At 44.5% G+C, this 18,503-nt stretch overlaps 1 protein-coding gene across 4 annotated transcripts in view; it reads left to right on the forward strand.

Annotated features, from left to right (window-relative positions):
* Positions 1–18,134, forward strand: part of LOC109879461 (myotrophin) — a 58,748-nt gene extending 40,614 nt beyond the window's left edge. For all 4 annotated transcript variants that reach the window (XM_020471630.2, XM_031797226.1, XM_020471629.2 and 1 more), the window contains 3 exons: positions 4,552–4,665; positions 7,219–7,302; positions 16,856–18,134. In XM_020471630.2, the coding sequence (XP_020327219.1) occupies positions 4,552–4,665; positions 7,219–7,302; positions 16,856–16,942 (285 nt within the window). In that variant the 3' untranslated portion in view covers positions 16,943–18,134. The remainder of the gene's footprint in view (positions 1–4,551; positions 4,666–7,218; positions 7,303–16,855) is intronic.
* The last annotated feature ends 369 nt before the right edge of the window (positions 18,135–18,503 follow it).

The following is an 18,503-nucleotide window of genomic DNA, read 5'->3' on the forward strand; positions in this document are numbered from 1 at the left end:
TTCTGATAGGCTATTTGACGTCAATTGGAGGAGTACCTGTGGATGTATTTCAAGGCCTACCTTAAAACTCAGTGCCTCTTTGCTTGACATCATGGGAAAATCAAAAGAAATCAGCCAAGACCTCAGAAAGAAAATTGTAGACCTCCACAAGTCTTTGGGATCTTTGGGATCAATTTCCAAGCCCCTGAAGGTACCACGTTCATCTGTACAAACAATGGTATGCAAGTATAAACACCATGGGACCACGCAGCTGTCATACCGCTCAGGAAGGAGACGTGTTCTGTCTCCTAGAGATGAACGTACTTTGATGCAAATCAATCCCAGAACAACAGCAAAGGAACTTGTGAAGTTACTGGAGGAAACCGGTACAAAAGTATCTATATCTGCAGTAAAACGAGTCCTATATTGACATAACCTGAAAGGCCACTCAGCAAGGAAGAAGCCACTGCTCCAAAACCGCCATTAAAAAAGCCAGACTACGGTTTGCAACTGCACATGGGGACAAAGATTGTTGTGGGGGTGCTTTGCTGCAGGAGGGACTGGTGCACTTCACAAAACAGATGGCAGGAAAATGATGTGGCTATATTGAAGCAACATCTCAAGACATCAGTCAGGATGTTAAAGCTTGGTTGCAAATGGGTCTTCCAAATGGACAATGACCTCAAGCATACTTCCAAAGTTGTGGCAAAATGGCTTAAGGACAACAAAGTCAAGGTATTGGAGTGGCCGTCACAAAGCCCTGACCTCAATCCTAGTGAAAATTTGTGTGCAGAACTGAAAAAGCATGTGCGAGCAAGGAGGCCTACAAAACCTGACTCAGTTACACAAGCTCTGTCAGGAGGAATGGGCCAACATTCACCCAACTTATTGTGGGAAGCTTGTGGAAGGCTACCCAATACGTTTGGCACAAGTTAAACTATTTGAAGGCAATGCTACCAAATACAAGTTGAGTATATGTAAACTTCTGAACCACTGGGAATGTGGTGAAAGAAATAAAAGCTGAAATAATTCTCTCCTATTATTCTGACATTTCACAGTGGTGATCTGAACTAACCTAAGACAGGTAATTCTTACTAGTATTAAATATCAGGAATGGTGGGAAACAGTTTAAATGTATTTGGCTAAGGTGTATGTAAACTTCTGACTTCAACTGCAGGTCTAACTTCTGTGAAATAGCCTCGCCCTGAACATTTCTGGTCAGTATTTAGGCTCTGCTTTCCTTTTCAGCTTTTGGTAATAGTCTAATCAATGTCAGATGTATGGCTATTTCATAAGTCTTTACTGATTTTGGCAAGCAAGAACATTAATAAAGCACTCATATTGATCTCAAAGGCTGTGTTTACACAGGCAACCCAATTCTGATCTTTTGCCACTAATTAGTGCTAAGGCCAATCATATCAGATGTTTTGCCAGTAATTGACCAAAAGATCAGAATTGGGCTGCCGGTGTAACCCCAGCCCAATCATCTTAGATTACAATTAAGTTGCAGTAGAATGCAAATGTTTCAGATATGGGCCATTCAATTGCAGGGATGGGTTTTTCTGCCCGTTGCCAAAGATTTCTCAAAAGCAGGCAGCTCCTAGACACTTCATACTGTACATATTAGACTGTGATCCACTGTGGTTTCCCTTATCCCTCAACCCTAATGAAACCATTTAAATTAGGCCCCGTGTCACCTAGCTCCTGGAGGTAATATTTGAAAACTATTAGAACGGGGATGAGATTCCATCATGCCTAATGGATTCACTTGGATTGGTTGTAAAATGGAGTGGAATCCATTTCCCACTGTTTTCCTTGACCTTCAGGCGAATTGTGATACAGGGGAGCATGCCAGAGGCAGACCAGTGGGGCTCTGTGGGTGATTGGTGCATATAGCCAGTCATACAGCTAGTGACGAGAGCAGTTTGCCTACACATATCACTGTTGGGGAAAGCAGTTATGTTTGTCATATGTATTCATAAACTCAGCAAAAAAAGAAATCCCTTTTTCAGGACCTTGTCTTTCAAAGATAATCTGTAAAAAAAAAAACTAAAATATCTTCATTGTTAAGGGTTTGAACACTGTTTCCCATGCTTGTTCAATGAACCATAAACAATGAATGAACATGCACCTGTGGAACGGTCTTTAGGACACTAACAGCTTAGACTGTAGGCAATTTAAGGTCACAGTTATGAAAACTTAGGACACTAAAGAGGCCTTTCCACTGACTCTGGAAAAACACAAAGATGCCCAGGGTCCCTGCTCATCTGCGTGAACGTGCCTTAGGCATGCTGCAAGGAGGCATGAGGACTACAGATGTGTCCAGGGCAATAAATTGCAATGTCCGTACTGAGAGACGCGGCAACAACGTCGCCTATGGGCACAAACCCACCTTAGCTGAACTAGACAGAACTGGCAAAAAGTGCTCTTCACTGATGAGTCGCGGTTTTGTCTCACAAGGGGTCATGGTCAGATTCGCGTTTATCGTCGAAGGGATGAGCATTACACCGAGGCCTGTACTCTGGAGCGAGATCGATGTGGAGGGTCCGTCATGGTCTGGGGCGGTGTGTCACAGCATCATTGGACTGAGCTTGTCATTGCAGGCAATCTCAATGCTGTGCATTACAGGGAAGACATCCTCCTCCCTAATGTGCTACCCTTCCCGCAGGCTCATCCTGACATGACCCTCCAGCATGACAATGCCATACTGCTCGTTCTGTGCTTGATTTCCTGCAAGACAGGAATGTCAGTGTTCTGCCAAGACCAGCGAAGAGCCCAGATCTCAATCCCATTGAGCACATCTGGGACCTGTTGGATCGGAGGGTGAGGGCTAGGGCTGGCAAATCTGGTGCAGTCCATGAGGAGATGCACTGCAGTACTTAATGCAGCTGATGGCCACACCCGATACCGACTTGATTTTGACCCCCCTTTGTTCAGGGACACATTATTCCATTTCCGTTAGTCACATGTCTGTGGAACTTGTTCAGTTTGTCTGTTTAATCTTATGTTCATACACGTATTTGCTTAAAATAAACGCAGTCGACAGTGAGAGGACGTTTCTTTTTTTGCTGAGTTTATTTGAACTGCAGGAAGGGCAAATAGCATCTGCAGCTGCTGTCTCAGTTTATCCAATAGGAACCTTTTATAACCAGGCTACATTAGCCTAACTCATGAGAGAGTAGAGAGGAACGTGTAAACTCTGATTACAACACATGGATTGACCATAGGCTACATTTACCTAAGCTATGGAGACTTATCAAGCTTCAGAAATCCAATGAATTGCAGCAACTGCATCCATTGGATCACTGTGCTATCTTGCCTAAGCTTTTGAGAGCAGGTGAGTGGTGCGAGCATTATCCAAAGCCTGTCTGTAACCTCCTCTGAGCCAGATTGATTATCACGCCTGGCCGGCACAGCTAAAGACTAGCCCTGACCCTTCCCCTGATGGCCTCGTTGCCTTAGGGCCGATCCGCGGTAATGGAATTATGCGGAGACTCAAACAACCATTGATTTCAAAGTTTGACAAACTATACAACTCTATGCACAAGGACTTGCCTACTCTTAACAATTTCCACTGAACATTTTACAAAAACACATTTTACAGAAACTATGCATAAACAAAGTTTGGTAACTTTGGACATTACTGTAATTCTGTTACCAGACTTTGCATCAAGTTTTTTTTGTTAGTGTAAATTTAATTTACTGTGGAAATTGTTTGAAGTAGTCATTGTGCATAGAGCTGTATGATTTTGTTAAACTTTGAAATCAATGGTTTTAGTTTGGCATACATTTTAAAGTGAAAAATCTGAGTCTGCTGGAGGCCAACACCGAGACGAAGGATAGCCATGCACTCTCAACCCCAGCTCCAGTGTCTCTCTATCACACTCTTGCTTCCTGTAAAAATATATATCTCTGTCACGCAAGCTCAGAGTAGGTACTGTTTCCTGTTCATGGGTACACCGTAGGTCCTAGCTAACATATAGGTCACTTATAGAACTGCTGTCTGGGAATCCATTTCTGTCCTTTTGCTAGCCAGGTACTATAGAAAGTCATTCAAAGCTAACATGGGTTGGTTTTATGCAGCATAGCAGGATGCTTATCAGGTGAATACATTCCAGTCCCCTCTTTCCTCAGGCCACATAGCCAGCTAATGAGAGAGGTGCTGTGGTATGACATGACATGGCACTGACAACGCTGCCGGTCTGAGTGACCGGTCTCTGTGATGAGTGTTGTCTCTTCAGGACTACCCACCGCTCCACACAATGGACTGTGGCTACAGAGCCTGTCTTTCCTCTCGCCTGCAGGCTTGACAGTTTGAGGCCTCGCAATACCACAGCAGGGAGACTCTGGGAGGAGGCGTCTTGTATGGTGTTATTGTGTGACGGTCTCTGTGTGTTTTGAACTGAGGGGGGTTTCTGGCACAAGGAGGGATTTCCATTGTATTAAACACTTACTATACGGACATGCACACTTATGTTCCTTTTTTAGCAAGCGGGTGACCAAGTCTTGATACAGGAGGGGAAGTTATGTCGGTGATGAGGGTGTCTTAACCGTGTGTTTTTTTATTTTTAGGATGAGGATGTGAACAGGACCCTGGAGGGTGGCAGGAAGCCCCTGCACTATGCTGCTGACTGTGGCCAGGCTGAGATGCTGGAGTTCCTCCTCTCCAAGGGAGCAGATGTCAACGTAAGAGCTGCTAGTGGCAATACTGCTATCAATATAGGTCTACTGCTGTTATACACTTATTAGAATACTGCTGTCAATATAGGCCTACAGCTGTTATACACTTATTAGAATACTGCTGTCGATTTAGGTCCTACTGCTGTTATACACTTATTAGAATACTGCTGTCGATATAGGTCCTACCCCTGTTATACACTTATTAGAATACTGCTGTCGATATAGGTCCTACCGCTGTTATACACTTATTAGAATACTGCTGTCGATATAGGTCCTACCGCTGTTATACACTTATTAGAATACTGCTGTCGCTATAGGTCCTACCGCTGTTATACACTTATTAGAATACTGCTGTCGCTATAGGTCCTACCGCTGTTATACACTTATTAGAATACTGCTGTCGCTATAGGTCCTACCGCTGTTATACACTTATTAGAATACTGCTGTCGCTATAGGTCCTACCGCTGTTATACACTTATTAGAATACTGCTGTCGCTATAGGTCCTACCGCTGTTATACACTTATTAGAATACTGCTGTCGCTATAGGTCCTACCGCTGTTATACACTTATTAGAATACTGCTGTCGCTATAGGTCCTACCGCTGTTATACACTTATTAGAATACTGCTGTCGCTATAGGTCCTACCGCTGTTATACACTTATTAGAATACTGCTGTCGCTATAGGTCCTACCGCTGTTATACACTTATTAGAATACTGCTGTCGCTATAGGTCCTACCGCTGTTATACACTTATTAGAATACTGCTGTCGCTATAGGTCCTACCGCTGTTATACACTTATTAGAATACTGCTGTCGCTATAGGTCCTACCGCTGTTATACACTTATTAGAATACTGCTGTCGCTATAGGTCCTACCGCTGTTATACACTTATTAGAATACTGCTGTCGCTATAGGTCCTACCGCTGTTATACACTTATTAGAATACTGCTGTCGCTATAGGTCCTACCGCTGTTATACACTTATTAGAATACTGCTGTCGCTATAGGTCCTACCGCTGTTATACACTTATTAGAATACTGCTGTCGCTATAGGTCCTACCGCTGTTATACACTTATTAGAATACTGCTGTCGCTATAGGTCCCTTTTCATTTTATTAGTACTGATATGGAAGAAGGCTGTGGTGGTGGGCCTCTCTGTCACCGATCTGCTTACGTTAGAGATCAGTTATTACTGATGACCAAGGAGGAAGGAATGATGCGTTTTCCCATTCTGTGTTTGCATTAATTTGCTTATTGAATGGTACCAGAGAACAAGTCCCTTGTTCTGTATCCACTCCTACAATGCTTCCACTATAGTCAACCACATACTGTAGTAACGACCGAGACGGCAGGTAGCCTAGTGGTTAGAGCGTTGGGCCAGTAACCGAAAGGTTGCTAGATCGAATCCCCAAGCTGCCCCTGAACAAGGCAGTTTTTAACCCACTGTAGGCCGTCATTGAAAATAAGAATTTGTTCTTAACCGACTTGCCTAGATAAAAAACGACGCAGACTGACATGACTTAACTACTGTAGATTCTGCTAGTGTTCAGACCTGTAGAGTGGTTAAGATCTATGTTTGGACCAATGGGATTCCTCTTTTTATAAGGGACTTGTCATTCTCCTGAAGCCATCTCCCCCATCAATTCCCTCAGAGCAGCAAAGACTAACTGCCACATAGTCTGTCAGAAAGCTCCCCTGAGCCTCAGCCCATTACCACACTGCAGTGGAGGGAATCGATCTGCTTTTACAATGGGATGGAGTGATGGTTGTGGCATTTACAAGTTAGGGAAGGGGACCTTATTGTATTGTACAGTTCCGCGCTAGTATCTTTCTAGGTAGCCTTGGTGTGCAACTATTCTTAATATCATTAGAAATACTTAACCTTATTCGAAGCTGTACATTGGTCTCAATCCCCTCAGGCCCTCAATAATGCAACAAAATGAACGTGCTTATGGGTGTCACTGACCCAAGATGTTAAATTAGTTTCACACATACACGTGTTGACCGTTCAGGCGACACTTGCTAGAACTGGAAGTTCTGACTTTAATGTACCTGTGTGAATTTGAAGGGCTTGTTAACTAGGCCCAACTCTCACTGCACACAGTCTGTAGAGCCATGTCCTCTCCCAACCTCCCTTATCTGCCTCATGGTCTGATCAACACACTTGTCGGTCCCTCCAACATCCATCAGTCTGGCTGTTACACTATTTTGCTTCCTCTAGTCTTTTATCACTAACACCCCCCCCCCCCCCCACCACCACCACCACACACACACACGCGCAGAATGTGTAACTCTGTCTCTCTTCCCCAGTCCCTTCAGATAAGGGGCCCCAGCCAGGGCTCCTGAAACAGGGGAGATAAATAGTGGCAGAGTGGGTTTCCTTTATTATTCATTGATGTGATAAGGAGAGAAATAAAAGCGCTCCCTCTGAGTTATTTCCTCTGATAACGAGAGTGCCCTTGTGTTGGAGGCAGGGACGACTGGTCTGCTGATGTATGCTGCCTGTCCACGCACAAACCTGCCCACTCTTTTTCTCACACTTTCTTTGGTCTCCCACAGGCCCCAGACAAACATGGTATCACTCCGCTGCTCTCTGCCACGTACGAGGGTCACCTGACCTGTGTCAAGATCCTGCTAGAAAAGGTAACGCCGCACAGAGCTGTCTTTACCCTCGTCAGAGCCATTTCTGTGTTGGAAGTTGTGTGTGACGTGTAACTGCTGCTGAGAGGAACTCCTGTATGACAAAGGACTACAATGAAGGCTGAATGTTCAGTGACTGTCTGGTCCTGCCTGCCCAAACCTTCTGTTCTGTGTGGAGGGAGCTGGAATGTTCCCAGACTTCATCACACAGCACTGCTGCTGTTTGTGTTACTTTTCCACTAGTTAGCTCCACACACACACACCTCTCGCTCAGCTCTGGAACACTGAGATGATGATGATGATGATGATGATGATGATCCAGTGGCTGAATGTGACACCTCTGTAGTTAGGAGGAGTGGTGGTGCGGTGCCAACACTTCTCCTGGACACCAAGGAGCTGCTTTTACAGTCCTGTAATGCAGCCATTTTGGATTCATACAATTAGATGATGTGTTCTTTGAGCGGTGATCTTTGTCGAATTATTAAAAACATCTTACACACAGTACCCAGTAACTACTATCACAGTGCAGTCGTAGAGCAGTGATTTTCAGACCCTGTTTGTTTGATGCAGAACTGTGTGCATACAGGACATGATTTGGGCACTGCCTTGTGGAGGAGTCAGTCACTCACTGTGTTTTCATTCAGCTCACGTTTTCCCAGCTGCTATCATGGTGTGCCGACTCAGTGAGGTACCTGTGGTGCAGCCACATAGAAATTATAGATGTCTCTGTTCTCTAATAGTAAGCCCTGTGGAGGCTTATATCACTTTCCCCTCGCTCTCTCTCCCTGCCTCCCTCTGAAAACGTGCCAAACTGCTGTGGAATGGATGCAACCCCCCCCCCCCCCCCTCCCTCGTAGCTGCACAGCACAAAGGGTAGACGCACAATATGGACATTTCGTTACCTCGTGAATGTGCCTTTTTTATGTCATACAATTACAAATTGCTTTCATAAAACGTGTGTGTGTAGATAGATATATATATATATATATATCTATCTATCGGGTGGAGATTATAACAGAACATGGCCAAGATGTTCAAATGTATAGGTGTGTGTGTGTGTGTGTGTATATATATACACACACACACCTATACATTTATAATCTCCACCCGTCACATCCAGAAGAGGACTGGCCACCCCTCATAGCCTGGATTCTTCCTAGGAAGAAAGGGTGGAGATTATAACAGAACATGGCCAAGATGTTCAAATGTTCATAAATTACCAGCACGGTCAAATAATAGTAATCACAGTGAACAGGTCAGGGTTCCATAGCTGCAGGCAGAACAGTTGAAACTGGAGCAGCAGCACGGCCAGGTGGACTGGGGACAACAAGGAGTCATCATGCCAGGTAGTCCTGAGGCATGGTCCTAGGGCTCAGGTCCTCAGAGAGAGAATTAAAGAGAGCATACTTTAATTCACACAGGATACCGGATAAGACAGGAGAAATACTCCAGATATAACAGACTGACCCTAGCCCCCCGACACAAACTACTGCAGCATAAATACTGGAGGCTGAGACAGGAGGGGTCAGGAGACACTGTGGCCACATCCGATGATACCCCCGGGCAGGGCCAAACGGGCAGGATATAACCCCACCCACTTTGCCAAGCACAGCCCCCACATCACTAGAGGGTTATCTTTAACCACCAACTTGCCATCCTGAGACGAGGCTGAGTATAGCCCACAAAGATCTCCGCCATGGCACAACCCAAGGGGGTGGCACCAACCCAGACAGGAAGACCACGTTAGTGACTCAACCCACTCCAGTGACGCACCCCTCCTAGGGACGGCATGGAAGAACACCAGTAAGCCAGTGACTCAGCCCCTGTAATAGGGTTAGAGGCAGAGAATCCCAGATACATACATGTATGTGTGTGTGTGTGTGTATATATATATATATTTTTTTTTTTTATTTTTTTTTTTACACGTATGCCTCAGCATTTGTACGTGGATGGATTGAGTTTGTGTTTTTGACTGTGACAGTGAAAACCAACAGGCTAATATTTCCAGTGGGTAAGTATCTGTCTTCTCCCAGCCAGGCTACATGAGGCAGGGTACACGAAAGCACCGTGCCACGCTTCTCCGGGAGTTGCGTAGGCGGTCCTCCCTCACCGAGTGAGCCAGCGCCACAGCTGTTAAGGGACTTACCCGTGACGGTACCACCAAAACGCGCTGCCACTTGCCTGTGTCCAACCTCCAAGTGGCGCCCCTCTTTGCATCCTACGGACATGACCCTCCACATAAATCGCCTGGCACCAACATTACTGGGAGTGGACACCTCTTATGGGGAGGATACAGTTACGATGCATGAAGAGACCGAGAGAGAGATATATAGATTGAACCAGATCACCTCGTAGGGAGGGGATAGTCTGAGCGCCATGCATCAGCAATTGAAACTCCTTCAGGCAAATATGAGAATGTGGCATTTGTCATCAGGCGAAGGCAGGCCCGGGTCACCACCAGCCAAGGGCTCATCATCAGGGGTTAGGCCCGAAGCGGAGTGCAAGGAGAGATGAGTCGCCGCTTCGCACCACAGCAGCCTGATGCCTCCTTTCAGCCAGAAGCAGCAGGACTGGAGCTCTAAAGCACTTTCTCTCTGGCCCTCTTTACCCACGCTGTTATTACAAGAGCAACAGCAGGCCAGTGCTTGAATGTCTACTCATTGATTCAAGTCCGCTCGTTTATTCAGCTTTAAGAAACATTCATAGGAGTCTGATACTGCATCGGTAGTCCACTACTGCCAGGATGTATGATTCATGATAACTCAAGTATTCACTCTGGACAAAATGCTTGATAGTCTTGGAAGTGTGCCCCTGAGCTGACCTCTGACTGCCCCCAGGTCGATTCCTGCATTATCGAAGGCCTGTTAACCCTGTGTCTGACCCTAACCAGCCGGCAGGCTGGGGGAAGGAGAGTTGCTAACTTGACTACAGGCCAGAGAGACAGCTACCGAACAACATGAGGCTTATTAATCAACACTGAGAAGACCTCCCTAAACAACTTCCACTCGTTTTAAAATGGATTTTTATTAACCCAAAATCTATTTTTTTTATACCTCTTTATTGCTAAGTATACATACATTGTACATACACTGTACTTGTATATAAAGCAGTCAAAAATACATTACAATCCCAACCCTCAGCCCATCCCACCATTCACCATAGACCACACTCTTAACAGTGGACTGTTGGCCCTTGGGTCAGGAGTATGATATTATTCAGGCTAGCCTTTTCTAGTCTCCTAGCTGCATTAGACCTGGGGTGTATTCAGTGATGTGAAACTTTTCAGATGGAATAAGGAACCGTGTCAGCTCTATTCTCTGGCAATCATCTGTTCTACGTCATACCTTTTCTATCTACAGAAGAATGTTCTGTAACGTTACATCCTCCTGATCAGGCCCCAGTCTACACTGCTAGGCAAGCCAGGGAAAGTGATTGTCTATGGGCACCGCAGAGTGAAGAATGTGTCGTGATGGATTTATCACTTGGATAAAGGGTGGGCTGGGTAACAGGAAATGAGTGAGTAGGATTGTGCAGACTACCATTTCCTCCCTGTCTAAATGTAGCCTTCTGCACACCACTATGGGCATGTTGCTAGCTATAAGGGGGAGGACTGGGGGGAGTGAGATGTGCTCGTACTGTGTCGTGGATGCTATTAAGCTTCTCTGAGGACGATGTTTAGTCCCAAAAGCTAACTAGCCAAGATAGTTTTTCATGTGCTCTGCAATAGATGCCAGAAGTGGATTGTTGCGGACCACTGTGTGTGTGTGTTTTATATTTATTAGTACTACCGTTTCAGTCTTATAGTGGTTCCCGTGTAGCTCAGTTGGTAGAGCATGGCGCTTGTGGGTTCAATTCCCACGGGGGACCTCTGAAAATGTATGCACTCACTACTGGAAGTAGCTCTGGATAAGAGTGCCTGTTTTAAATGTAAATGTTACAGTACAGCATCCCCCTCACCCTCACTGTTATCTTACAGTACAGCATCACCCTCACTGTTATCTTACAGTACAGCATCACCCTCACTGTTATCTTACAGTACAGCATCCCCCTCACCCTCACTGTTATCTTACAGTACAGCATCACCCTCACTGTTATCTTACAGTACAGCATCACCCTGCTTGTGTTTTGGTCAAACAGCTGTCCTATCTTTTCCCACTTCTTTGAGCACAGTGCAGCCAACAAAAGTCTTTCTCCATCCCCATACAGATACAGATCTCTCCTTTCTTTCCTCTTCTCCCTCGTTCAAGGCCATGTAAAATATGCCCCGTGAATGGCCCCCAGCCGCTTGACTGGAGTGGGCGGGTCGATGGACTCCTGTAAGCATCACATTTTATAACCAATCCTGGGGGGAGGAGGTCTGAGGGCCTGAATATGCATGGGCAGTCTGTCATTTCCACTTAATGGCATAATGAAGACTTAATGGAAACCTCGGCCGAGTGGCAGACTTACCTAAACCCCTATTACTACTTACTGCACGTCACACACACCGTGGTGTTTGGCTCTATCACTCCAGGATGCTGCGCTCTCTATTTGACTGGGTCACTCTTATTCATTAGGGCTAGCATACATCTCGCTTAGTTCAGGCTGTATCACATCCGGCTGTGATTGGGAGTCCCATAGTGCGGCGCACAATTGACCCAGCGTCGTCCGGGGTAGGCTGTCATTTGTAAATTAAGAATTTGTTGTCAACTGACTTGCCTAGTTAAAGGTGAAATAAAAAAACTTCTTCCAGCCTCAATTTCTTCCTGGGTGGATGTTTGGACCGTCAGTGTTTACTGTCAGTATTCCCATTTTAGACTAGCTCATTATTCTAAGTGGAGACCGGTGGATGTCCATGGTAGATAAGATGACAACTCTAGACTTGAGGGATGGGGAGGAGGAGGCTCTCCCCCCTCTTAGTAGAGCCCAGGGAGAGGGAGAAGCTGTGTCGGTGTAGGACAATAAGAGTTGGTCTTCACTGGACAATACAGCTCGCTAGCTCCAGTTAAATAATGAGTCAGGGAATGCTCATTAGATGGTGCTGGAAGGCTCCTGTATGTAGGTAGCAGCCTTCTCCCAGGTTGTTGACTAGGAGTCTTGTTGAGGTGAGCGTCAGGGGGTGAAGTGGTGCTGTTGTGTAAATGAGGCCTGTGGAGTACTGCTACGTCTGGGCCCTCCGTCCTCTTCCACCGGTACCAGCTGCTAGCTAATGACTTACCCTGAGCTAGAGAGCCTCCTCTTCCTCCTTGCTCTCTTTGCCGTCAGCCCACTAGAGCTGAGAACATGATGACCATGGAGAACACCAGGCTTGGTCACAAGATGCCTCACAACACACCATCCAACTACAGGTGTGATGGTTTGTTTAACCATGTTACATTTCTTTAGTGATAGTTTCATAATAGGACCAATGTTGACCGATTTTTATGATTTTTCAATGCCAATACCGATCATTGGAGGAACAAAAAAAAGCCGATACCGATTAATCGGCCTATTTTATTATAATTTTTTAAATAATAATGACAATTACAACAATACTGAATGAACACTTATTTTACCTTAATATAATACCTCAATAAAATCAATTTAGCCCTAAATAAATAATGAAACATGTTCAATTTGGTTTAAATAATGTAAAAACAAAGTGTTGGAGAAGAAAGTAAAAGTGCAATATGTGCCTTGTAAGAAAGCTAACGTTTAAATTCCTTGCTCAGAACATGAGAGTATATGAAAGCTGGTGGTTCCTTTTAACATGAGTCTTCAATATTCCCAGGTAAGAAGTTTTAGGTTGTAGTTATTATAGGATTATTTCTCTCTCTACCATTTTGTATTTCATGTATACCTTTGACTATTGGATGTTCTTATAGGCACTTTAGTATTGCGGCAGCGTAGCCTAGTGGTTAGAGCGTTGGACTAGTAACCGGAAGGTTGCAAGATCAAACCCCGAGCTGACAAGGTACAAATCTGTCGTTCTGCCCCTGAACAGGCAGTTAACCCACTGTTCCTAGGCCGTCATTGAAAATAAGAATTTGTTCTTAACTGACTTGCCTAGTTAAATAAAGGTAAAAAAAAAAATTGCCAGTGTAACAGTATAGCTTCCGTCCCTCTCCTCGCTCCTACCTGGGCTCGAACCAGGAACACAACGACAACAGCCACCCTCGAAGCAGCGTTACCCATGCAGAGCAAGGGGAACAACTACTCCAAGTCGCAGAGCGAGTGACATTTGAAATGCTGTTAGCGCGCACCCCGCTAACTAGCTAGCCATTTCACATTGGTTACACAAGCCTAATCTTGGGAGTTGATAGGCTTGAAGTCATAAACAGCGTAATGCTTCAAGCATTGCGAAGAGCTGCTGGCAAAATGCACGAAAGTGCTGTTTGAATGAATGCTTATGAGCCTGCTGGTGCCTACCACTGCTCAAATCATAGACTTAATTATAACATAAAACACAGAAATACGAGTCTTCGTTTCCATATTCGACCATATTAATGACCTATCGTCTCAAACAAAACATTTTATTTTTTCAGTGGAATACGGAACCGTTCCGTATTTTATCTAACGGGTGGCATCCATAAGTCTAAATATCCCTGTTTACATTGCACAACCTTCAATGTTATGTCATAATTACGTAAAATTCTGGCAAATTAGGCGGCCCAAACTGTTGCATATACACTGACTCTGCGTGCAATGAACGCAAGAGAAGTGACGTAATTTCACCTGGTTAATATTGCCTGCTAACCTGGATTTCATTTGGCAAAAAATGCAGGTTTAAAAATATATACTTCTGTGTATTGATTTTAAGGCATTGATGTTTATGGTTAGGTACAGTCGTGCAACGATTGCTTTTTCCCCGCAAATGTGCTGTTGTTAAATCACCCCAGTTTGGCGAAGTTGGCTGTCTTTGCTAGGAAGAAATAGTCTTCACACACTTCGCAATGAGCCAGGTGGCCCAAACTGCTGCATATACCCTGACTCTGTTGCAAGAGAAGTGACACAATTTTCCTAGTTAAAAGAAATTCATGATTGGTTGTTTTTTATAAGATAAGTTTAATGCTAGCAACTTACCTTGGCTTCTTACTGCATTCGCGTAACAGGCGGGCTCCTCGTGAGGCAGGTGGTTAGTGTTGGACTAGTTAACCGTAAGGTTGCAAGATTGAATCCCCGAGCTGACAAGGTAAAAATCTGTCGTTCTGCCCCTGAACAAGGCAGTTTCAACCCACCGTTCCTACGCCGTCATTGAAAATAAGAATTTGTTTTTAAGTGACTTGCGTAGTTAAATAAAGGTGTAAAAAAAAAAAAAAAAGAATCTGCCAAATCGGTGTCCAAAAATAGATTTCCGATTGTTATGAAAAATTAACGCCGATTTCAGATTATCGGCCATTCCGATGAATCGGTCGACCTCTAGTTGAAACCCATACAATCTCACTAAGCCAGGTCGTCATTGAAAATAAAACTTTTTTTTCTTCACAAAGTTGCAAAGTTACAAATAAACTCTTAAATGTAGCTCCCCCCAGCTTTTATTTCTTTCATCACGTTCCCAGTGGGTCAGAAGTTTACATACTCAATTAGTATATGGTAGCATTGCCTTAACATGGGTCAAATGTTTTGGAGCCTCCCACAAGCTTGCCACAATAAGTTGGGTGAATTTTGGCCCATTCCTCCTGACAGAGCTGGTTGCAGGCCTCCTTGCTTGCACACACTTTTTCAGTTCTGCCCACAGATTTTCTATAGGATTGAGGTCAGGGCTTTGTGACGGCCATTCCAATACCTTGACTTTGTGGCCATTTTGCCACAAATTTGGACGTATGCTTTGGGTCATTATCCATTTGGAAGACCCATTTGCGACCAAGCTTTAACTTCCTGACTGATGTCTTGAGATGTTGCTTCAATATATTCACATAATTTTCCTCCCTCATGAAGCCATCTATTTTGAAGTGCACCAGTCCCTCCTGCAGCAATGCACCCCCACAACATGATGCTGTCACCCCCGTGTCTCACTGTTGGGATAGTGTCCTTCGGCTTGCAATCCTCCCATTTTTCCTCCAAACATAACGATGGTCATTATGGCCAAACAGTTAAATATATTTGTTTCATCAGACCAGAGGACATTTCTCCAAAAAGTATGATCTTTGTCCCCATGTGCAGTTGCAAACCGTAGTCTGGCTTTATGGGGGTTTTGGAGCAGTGGCTTCTTCCTTGCTGAGCGGCCTTTCAGGTTATATCGCTATCGGACTCGTTTTACTCTGGATATAGATACTTTTGTACCTGTGTCCTCCAGCATCTTTACAAGGTCCTTTGCTGCTGTTCTGGGATTGATTTTCACTTTTCGCACCTAAGTACATTCATCTCTAGGAGACAGAACGTGTCTCCTTCCTGAGTGGTATGACTGCTGTGTGGTCCCATGGTATTTATACTTGCGTACTATTGTTTGTACAGATGACGTGGTACCTTCAGGCATTTTGAATTTGCTCCCAAGGATGAACCAGACTTGTGGAGGTCTTCAGGTCTTGGCAGGTTTTTGTTGTTGATTCTTTTCCCATGATGTCAAGCAAAGAGGCACTGAGTTTGAAGGTAGTCCTTGAAATATGTCCACAGGTATACCTCCAATTGACTCAAATGATGTCAATTAGCCTATCAGAAGCTTCTATAGCCATGACATTATTTTCTGGAATTTCCCAACCTGTTTAAAGGCATAGTCAACTTAGTGTATGTAAACTTCTGACCCACTGGAATTGTGATCGTGAAATAATCTGTCTAAACACACAAATACTTTTTCCAACAATTGTTTATCTCACTAAGTAGATGTCCTAACCGACTTGCCAAAACTATAAATTGTGAGCAAGAAATTTGTGGAGTGGTTGAAAATGAGTTTTATTGACTCCTCCAACCTATGTGTATGTAAACTTCCGACTTTAACCGTGTATGTGTGTGTATATCTATACATCTCTCACACTTTCTGCCTGGCACTCAAAGTGGGTCAGGCTTTTCCACTCAATTGCGTGTTCTCGGCCCGGGCTCCGTAAGCCCCCGCTAAGAGGCTAATGTTGGCGAGGCTAAAGTTTGCCATTAAAGTCGTTGGTCTGGTAATGCGCGACAACTCGTCAGTTTTATCCCCCTTTGTCTGTTATTTACAGCCCTTGCTGCATTCCCCTCACCCTCATTCACCTTCATTGTCTTGTCCTGAAATGTGTGTGAAACATTGGGTTAGAGTGAATCTGCCAGAGCAGGGCACTCCACAGCTTTGCTCATCTTGAACCTATAATGTTTGGGATGCTAGGTGATTAGTTAATCAGTGATTCTGCGCAGTGCTTTGCCGGTCCTTTTGAATGCACTTGGGGAGGGTGAGAGACACGACATCGTCAGAGTGGGTTGAGGGGGACAGGCAGGTTGGCCCACACTCGCACAGAGCATGACTGATGGGCTGAACCTGTGGCCTTCGGTAGGGCTAGATGTAGGGTGAACACTGATTCTAACCTTGGCCTGTAGTTAATTTTGAGAGAGAGGGTTCACACTGAGGTTGAGGCCTTGATGCTCCACTCGGGTCATAATGTCTCCCTGTCATGTCTCTCTCTTCCCCCAGGGAGCCGACAAGGAGCGGAAAGGACCAGACGGCCAGAGCGCCTTCGAAGCCGCCGAGACCGACGCCATCAAGGCTCTCCTCAAGTGAGATGGGAGCCTAGAAGGGACGGATGCAGCAGTGGTCCCCCAGACAGACAAGATGGACACACCCCTTCCCCTGACCTCTGTCTTTAGCACTGCTTTGTCTGTTTGTGGTTTTTGGATTTCCCTTTTTGTTTTATTGTTTTTTAAGTTGTAGGGATTTTCTCTTGCCTCTTCAGTAGCCATTGACTGGATGGACTTGTCAATCATGTCTCCCTTAGGGACCAAGCACTGAGGGGGAAATCGCCCAGACTTGGACCTTCCCTGAACACACAAGGATGCAATGTAAAAATTAATAGAGCTTAGTTCTTAAATATGATCGCTCTCAAGTCCTGTGTGCACTCCTTTCACAAAGATGTTGGCAGAAAAAATGGAGACATTCAATAGTGTTCAATTTTTGTGGCCTGTTTTCAATATTGTAAGACCACTTGGTTATATTCATCTTCCAAACATCAGTTGTGCTAGATGGAGAACGGTTGTAAAGATGAATTCTATTAGCCCAGTAAGATGGCCTCTTTCCCCTGGCTGTGTACTGTAGCTCTTCTCTGTAGACCTGACTGGCTAACTGTCCAGTGCTTCAACTGGGGGGGGTTTGTACTGTATGAGAGGGTAGGTCCTGTTTAGGTTGCTAATAATATTGGTTACCCACTCTCTGTAACCCTCTACTGATAATATATCACACTAAACATTATTGACCAAGGTTACTCTAACGTATAATAATAGCGTAAATACCCCCTTGACCAATCACCATGTTGGCATTACAAAATGTATGTAATTTTTTTTGAATTTGTTACTTATTAAAACATTGCTGTGTAGTGATGGCATTATGTCAACATTGACCATTATGAAATGTAGAATTGCATAATATTTTTCCCTTTGAGTTTTGAACATGTTCTGGTCTGCAATCCTTTGTTGCCGTTGTCTGTTTTCTATTAGATGAATGGGTGGGTTTAGGGTTCAAACTGTGGATCGGGGAAATGATCGTCCTCTCGCTCTCTGGGTTTGATTAACCTGCCGGCTCTGCTGCATTTCAGAACTTCCTCTGCTTCTACTGCTACGCTCTCCAAAATGGCTGCCTTCCTCTTTTGGTTGCTTTCAAATAATTACAATGCAATGAAAACAAAATACAAAACGCTTTCTCTCTGGCATCGTTGTGAGGAAAAGGCTGTAAAAACTGAAATAAAAAATCTTAAAATGATTATCTTCGTGTGGTAATCCATTGATTTTGTTTTCTGACTGAAAAGTTGCCGATACAAATAGAAAAACACTCATTGACTCTGCTCTTACAACGGACACTTCTGAGCGGTGAACACACTTAACTGTAATCTATATTAGTTCCTTTGTATACACGTCTCAGCGCACACTTACTTGCAAGACTGCGATCCATACTAGATGCCCTCCATCTTAATGACTTGAGTATTGCTTGTCTTTGTCAAACTGTCAGCAGCAAAGCCCTCCTCCAGCTGTGTCTGAGCCTGGAGCGCAGTGTGTTGTCCTGAATGAATAACAAGCAGCAGCTATTGATTCCTCATTATACTGTCTGGGCTCTCTGAGTGGTGAGATTGTCT

The sequence above is a fragment of the Oncorhynchus kisutch genome, linkage group LG19 (genome assembly GCF_002021735.2).
Source record: "Oncorhynchus kisutch isolate 150728-3 linkage group LG19, Okis_V2, whole genome shotgun sequence".
NCBI classification, from domain to species: domain Eukaryota; kingdom Metazoa; phylum Chordata; class Actinopteri; order Salmoniformes; family Salmonidae; genus Oncorhynchus; species Oncorhynchus kisutch.